The 6,836-nt window shown below is 36.8% G+C and overlaps 1 protein-coding gene across 2 annotated transcripts; it reads left to right on the top strand.

Moving 5' to 3' along the window:
• LOC109333419 (65-kDa microtubule-associated protein 1-like) lies at positions 734 to 6,465 on the top strand. 2 transcript variants are annotated; one of them, XM_019568910.1, is made up of 10 exons: positions 734 to 874; positions 2,335 to 2,418; positions 2,499 to 2,702; positions 2,785 to 3,042; positions 3,150 to 3,167; positions 3,542 to 3,697; positions 3,777 to 4,088; positions 4,825 to 4,912; positions 5,667 to 5,815; positions 5,979 to 6,465. In XM_019568910.1, the coding sequence occupies exons 2-10, from the start codon at positions 2,359 to 2,361 to the stop codon at positions 6,282 to 6,284; spliced, it is 1,551 nt and encodes a 516-aa protein (XP_019424455.1). In that variant the 5' UTR covers positions 734 to 874; positions 2,335 to 2,358; the 3' UTR covers positions 6,285 to 6,465. The 2 variants fall into 2 exon arrangements, with proteins under 2 accessions (XP_019424455.1, XP_019424447.1); XM_019568902.1 differs by having other exon boundaries at positions 3,150 to 3,365.

Genomic DNA, 6,836 nt, shown 5'->3' with positions numbered 1-6,836 from the left:
AGATCATCGCACCCTCATACCTTCGAGATCCCGGAAATGGCTCAACAAGGTATGTTCTTCATCTTCACCATGAACTCATTTGGGGTTTCTTCGGTCTGGACCATGGATGTTCCATTCGGGTGTATGTATGGGCATACACATTAGGTTGTGGGAACAAAGCCATGGTCATAAGGACTTCCGCATTTACTCTATGGATTTCGGATGGAGAAGGAATTTCTCCAACAGAATTGACCAAAGTTAGATCATTACCTGTTGAAAACCGACTCTTGCACTATCTGATTGTGTATACTTTAGTTCAAAGAAACACCAACCATGCTCAACCTACAATCAACGATCTCAAGCTAATGTTTATCACAAGGAAAGACATTGTTGTAAACTGGTCTGATAGTTGGTAATAAATTCCTATTTCACTAGAGAGGGTGCACACCACCACAAATAGTTTCCCTAAACAACTAATATATCAATATCATGTCTATATATTTCACAAGTTTGTGAGCTTATTATATATACAATGTCTAAACCTCTCGTTTTTGTGTCTAAACCTCTGATTTTAGTAGCTAGTGTGCAAAAGTCAAGGATATGTAGACACTTTATTCTCAACTTTTATTTAATAGAGCGGAGTCAGTTAGTGTCATTTTTGTAATTAGGTGCGAAGAATCTGGTTATTCAATAGGCATCAAAAGACCTTGGCACATTACATAATCTTGTTTTCCTGTCGTTCGCAGATAGATTCTACTCACAACACGGACACACTCTTTCTCTCACACACAGAAACACTCTTTCTCTCACACACAGAAACACACACTCTCTCTTCTTCCTGTGACTTAGATCTGAAACCACAGAATCTGTAAAACCTTACAAGGGCACGATCTGGGTAAGCATTGAAATCCTCTTTTACTTCTTCCCTCACCTCGCCAACAATGCGCAACTCATTCTCTTATTCTTGTGCTGATATACCACACCCATAGATCTAATTGTGTGGTGGTTTAGTGGTGTAAGGTCCCACTAGACCCAACATGACCAAGAGATCAATAGTTAGGATGACACTTGTTGGTACGAGCAGTCATGCATCCGAATGGGATTAGTTCCTTACCCAAGGGAATACCCTTAATACTACAAAAAAATGCACGTTCTCAACTTCTTCTCCTGGATTCTTCATTTTACTTTTCTATCTCACTTTCATTTACTTATATTTTTGGATTCTCAGTACTTGTATGAAGTTTTGAGTGTCAGCCCTGCCTAATGGTAAGGTTGCTATTTTTCTATCTTGGAAATAGTCTTCTCCTCGCTTATGAGATAAGGTTGCATACATACCCTCTTGGACTCGACTAGGTAGGAGCCTTACACATTAGACTAATCATGTGAAGTTCACTGGTGGTACTAAGGGTTTCCTTTTAAACTGTAAAAATTATATTATTGGTTGGTAGTTGTTAGTTGTCAATAAGGGTCTTGATTTAGTGCTACGGAAGGATTGACCCTCTGCTTTTAGTAGTTTGTTCAATGTGATCCTTCTTATTCATTTTGCATTTAAATTAAGCACTTTCTATTTTTGTTCTTGACTGTTGGAGAAGTTAATGGGTAAAACTTTGCAGCTTAGGTATTGGGTTTGGTTTCTAGTCACTGCCCTTTTTCCATTTTAAGTCCATAACGTGGGGGTGACTTGTGTGGTATGTGTTTAAAATGTTAAACTTCGTTTCATTTTGTTTTATTGTTCATTTGTTGCGATCCTGTCTGTGGTTTCTTTAGTTAGTTTAAATGGACATTGGATTGTGACTGAACTGTATCCAGGTTTGAATATCTGTTTGTAGACTTTTTAGCAGATGTCGTTCATTGAAATCAACAATTTAGATCATTATTAAAATAAATATATTACACTTTTTGTTGTATCTTTCTTCCACTCTTTCAAGAGAACCTTATTTGAACTCCTCATTCCATCAATTGGCATGGGTAATTCATGGCACATTAAAACAATTTTTACCTGCAATGGATATTGTGTTTATATTCAATGTGGTTTATCTATTCTGTATCCCCATTGTGTTCTGTTCTTTAAGCTTTCTTTCTGTTGTAGTTACCCATATTCCTAGACTCTTCTATTTACTAGTTTTCTGTCTGCTGAGTAAGATGCATGAATGCTCTTTTGTTTTTTCCTTTAGTTTTGGTGTATTTATACAACTTTCATGTATATTCATATTATTATTTTTGGGTGGGTGTGTTGGTATATTAATGAGTTTGAATATCTGTTATATTTTTCCAAATAAAAGATGTTTTTTGACTTTTTGTTAGGAGAAGGACAAAGGAATTTCATATGATTTTTTTTTCTTTGTGCATGTTAAGTTGAACTGAACTACAACGGTGGTGATGGATGCTCAAAACCCTCTTGGAGAAAACACATGTGGCTCTTTGTTAAATAAGCTGCAGGTAAATTTATTAAACTTTTCATGTGTCACTATAGATGTGTTTGGTCTACAGAACAGTGAGGTTATCTTTATTTGTTGTAGGAAATATGGGATGAGGTTGGTGAGAGTGACGAAGAGCGGGACAAGATGCTACTTCAGATAGATCAGGAGTGCTTAGATGTGTACAAGAGAAAAGTTGAGCAGGCTGCTAACTCAAGGGCACAATTACGTCAATCCTTGTCTGATGCTAAGCTTGAGCTTTTTAGTCTTCTATCAGCTCTTGGAGAGAAGAGCTTCGCTGGAATTGTTAGTAACTGCAAACATAACTTTCTGATGCATTTAAATACTAAACGAACTAATTTCCTACGCATATTTGGTTCCTTTGCAGCCTGAAAAGACTTCAGGCACCATCAAGGAACAGCTAGCAGCTATAGCTCCAATTCTGGAACAGTTATGGAAACAAAAGGAGGAGAGAATAAAGGTGTTTTCAGATGTACAGTCACAGATCCAAAACATTTGTGGAGAGATAGCTGGGGATTTCAGCTCTAATGACCAGACAGGAACATATGCAGTTGATGAGTCTGACCTGACCCTGGAGAAGTTAGATAAGTATCAATCCCAACTTCAAGACCTTCAAAAGGAAAAGGTGATTCTGTATACCGTCTGATAATGTATCTTTTTGTTAAGTGTGAAAACTTCATTTCGTTCATTAACCAACACATTGAGAGTTTGTTATTATGGTTTGTCTTGCAGAGTGAGAGGTTGCACAAGGTTCTCAAACTTGTGAGTACTGTGCATGATCTTTGTGCTGTCCTTGGCATGGACTTCTTCAGTACTGTGACTGAAGTTCATCCAAGCTTAAATGATTTTAAGGATGTTCATTCCAAAAGCATAAGCAACGGCACCCTAGCTAGACTGGCTACATCAGTCTTGACACTGAAAGAAGACAAACAGCAGAGGCTGCTCAAGGTAATGCATTGAAATACTGTTTATTATTTCTGTTATTTTATTTCCTTCTTTCAGTCTCTGTTGCTTATACTATGACAGCTCCAAAGTGATGGTATGACCTGAACACTTGATGTGTTCAATTTTGATTAATTATTAATCTAAGGTAAAATTTGTTTGATTTTGACACATATCTCCAGCTGCAAGAATTAGCTTCTCAGTTAATTGATCTGTGGAATCTAATGGATACACCTCTAGTGGAAAGGAGACTATTTGACCATGTTACCTGTAATATGTCAACTTCTGTGGATGAAGTCACTGCCCCTGGGGCCCTCGCTCTGGATCTTATTGAGCAGGTATTAATGACCTTCATAAGTTTACAGATTTGTGCTCTAAAAGTTTGCTAACTGATTATTTTATCTTCCTTTCATGAAGGCTGAAGTGGAAGTTGAAAGACTTGATAACTTGAAAGCCAGCAGGATGAAAGAAATTGCTTTCAAGAAGCAAGCAGAACTCGAAGAGATATTTGCCCATGCTCATTTAGAAATAGACTCAGAAGCAGCGCGAGAGAAGATTATGTCAATGATTGATTCTGGAAACATTGAACCAACTGAATTACTGGCTGATATGGACAATCAGATAGCGAAAGCAAAAGAAGAAGCTTTAGGCCGAAAAGATATATTGGACAAGGTTGAGAAATGGATGTCAGCCTGTGAAGAAGAGAGTTGGCTTGAAGACTATAACCGGGTACGTATAAGCTTTCTTCTTTGTTCTCTCAGTGTGTCTCTAGAGTTGGATGCGTAAGGCTTTGGTGGGCGAGTTGTAATACTATTTTCATCTGGACATATAGGATAGTGCTAATAAAAGCTGTTATCCTTTGAACATAACATTATTTTGGGGAGAAATTTTGCTAATATATCATAGACAGAAATCAACACACCGATGAATATCACTATAATGGAGCAACTTCATTACGATATATGTTGATGTTACTTCTGTGACAACTTGATGTTAGTGCATGTGCAGGAATGAAACTCAATGGTATCCCTTGTATGCTACATATACTTCTCTCTCTCTCTCTGTGTTTGTACGTTTGTTTTTGGGCTTCTTTCTTTGACTTGCATACCCCTCTCTCTCTCTGCGAGCGTGTGTTTCTGGGCTTCTTTTATTTTTTGACTTACATACTTTGTCACATATTTCAATGAGTCCTGATATAGGCAGAATTTGACCATGATAATATTCTCTTCACCAATTTACAGACACTGATGGCTGAGTGTAGAATTCTGGACCACCTTTCATGTAACTTTTTTGGTTTCACGATTAATTAATGTGTCATATTAAATTTGTGCACAAGCTTTCTGTTCAGTAACTTTTTTATCTGATAATATAATGGAAATGTGCCTTGTCTTTTTGTTATGTAGAAACATACACAATTTTCCTCATTTGGACTATTATTTTATCTTTGCACTACCTTGTAAAATAGGATGAGAACAGGTATAATGCAAGCAGAGGTGCACACTTAAACCTCAAACGTGCAGAGAAAGCTCGGATACTGGTCAACAAAATTCCAGGTAGTTGTTGAATGAGTGTATACAACCATCAGAAACTATGATAATGTTAGGAAGAAAATAATTCTGCTAAAGAAGATGAAGGTTTTTCTTGAAGAAAAAAGTATGTAAGAGAATACTTTTACTAGAAATTTCTTGATTCATTCCTGATCAGCACTGCCTTAATAAAGCCAAAATACAAAAGGGATAATTGATCTGGACTGTACATCTGGCCAGATCTTACATAAGGAATAACTAAAATAAAGATAAACATGCCAGATATTTTGGAGGGTTTTAATCCACTACATAGTCTTTTATCCAGAAAGGTTTTTGTGATTCCCTTGTAGGCCTCCCTCATTCCTGGGCCCTAACAGATTATTAGTTTGATCCACTATCACCATAATACTCATTATACTGGTGTAAAAATTAATAGTTATTATTTTCAGATTGAGGTTTAATGTACATGAACATTTCCATGCATAACCATGTTTTACTTTTTGCAAATTGTTTATACTTCTATACAAGTTATGCATGTATATTAGAAGTATGGGTTGGTGAAGTTGATACAAATCTAAGAGATACCTTTGGATTGTCTCAAGTTGACATCTAAGGATATCACATAACTTCCTTTTTGTGGAATTTAACAATTGATTTCAGCAGCCGATTGGAGTATATTGTAGTTTGTGGTTGGCTGAGGGATATACTAATGTGCAGTCGTGATTTCTTTGCTTGCATGTACCCAGAATAAATAATTTGATTCCTTTGGTGAAAAATGCAGCTTTAGTTGATACATTGGTTGCTAAAACACATGCTTGGGAAGAAGCTCACGACATATCATTCACATATGATGCCGTTCCTCTTCTTGCTATGTTAGATGAATATGCTGTGCTTCGGCATGAGCGGGAAGAGGAAAAGCGAAGGATGAGGGTAAGTTTCACTGATGAGAATATTAAGATATTGCTTTTCAGATTAGTTTTAGTAGTTGACAATTAATTAGTTAGCAAAAGTGAACTGTCAGCCTGGCCCATTTCCGTTTGTTGAATATCCTCGAACTGAAGAGTTTATAACCTTGGCATTTTACATTCCATAGGAGCATAAAAAGTATCAAGAGCAGCAAAACACAGAGCCGGAACCTGTCTTTGGTTCAAGATCCAGCCCTGCTCGGCCAATTGGCAACAAGAAGGTAGCTGGTCCTCGCGCTAATGGAGGGGCAAACGGTACACCTAATCGACGGCTCTCTTTGAATGCTCATCAAAATGGAAGCAGATCCTCCGTGAAAGATGGAAAAAGGGATAATAATACTAGACAATCTGCTCCCCTGAATTATGCTTCGTCTTCAAAAGAAGATGCTGCTTCCCATGTTTCTGGTACTGAACCAGTCCCAACATCACCATAATGAGATCTGTAGTTTCAACCCCATAATTTCATCTTTGTAGCATTGTCATATTACTAGTTACTGCTGTAGGAATATATTCTGTTAATTATTAAGTAATTGGAGACGGACTGCTACTAGTTTTGTAATTTTATGTGCCGTTTAGAAGTTTTCTCAATACATGTTGCTGTTTCGTTTTAAGTTCTTTCATGGCAGTCTTAGCATTTGGAAGCTACACATACTGGAGCATATGTCCCACAAAATATGTCACTCCATGTGTAACAATGCTCGTGATTAGTTAAAAAAATGTATTAAAATTAAAAATTTAATAATTAATTATTTTTTTGATAAATCACAAATAAGTGGCATATAGAGTTTTTGGAATAAAAGATGTTCACCCATTACCTATTGGGCTTCTTTCATCTTTCATTCTATGCGTGACCAAATATGAATTTCATGGTTTTTTTATCATAATAACCTTCACCCTCCAAACAATTGAATTTATTGTTGTGCCAATGTCTTGACTCACGTTAACCACTCAAGTTACGCTCAAGTGGTAGAGAGAAATATCTGAGT

The sequence above is a fragment of the Lupinus angustifolius genome, chromosome LG02 (assembly GCF_001865875.1).
Source record: "Lupinus angustifolius cultivar Tanjil chromosome LG02, LupAngTanjil_v1.0, whole genome shotgun sequence".
NCBI lineage: Eukaryota > Viridiplantae > Streptophyta > Magnoliopsida > Fabales > Fabaceae > Lupinus > Lupinus angustifolius.
Note: the sequence above shows the minus strand (reverse complement) of the source record. Positions and strands in the feature narration are given on the sequence as shown.

Excerpts from the sequence above, each read along its gene's own strand:
- LOC109333419 (XM_019568902.1), top strand. The coding sequence starts at position 2,359 with ATGGATGCTCAAAACCCTCTTGGAGAAAACACATGTGGCTCTTTGTTA. Across the intron at positions 4,089-4,824 it reads GGCTTGAAGACTATAACCGG|GATGAGAACAGGTATAATGC; the intron begins GTACGTATAAGC and ends CTTGTAAAATAG. Across the intron at positions 5,816-5,978 it reads AGGAAAAGCGAAGGATGAGG|GAGCATAAAAAGTATCAAGA; the intron begins GTAAGTTTCACT and ends TACATTCCATAG.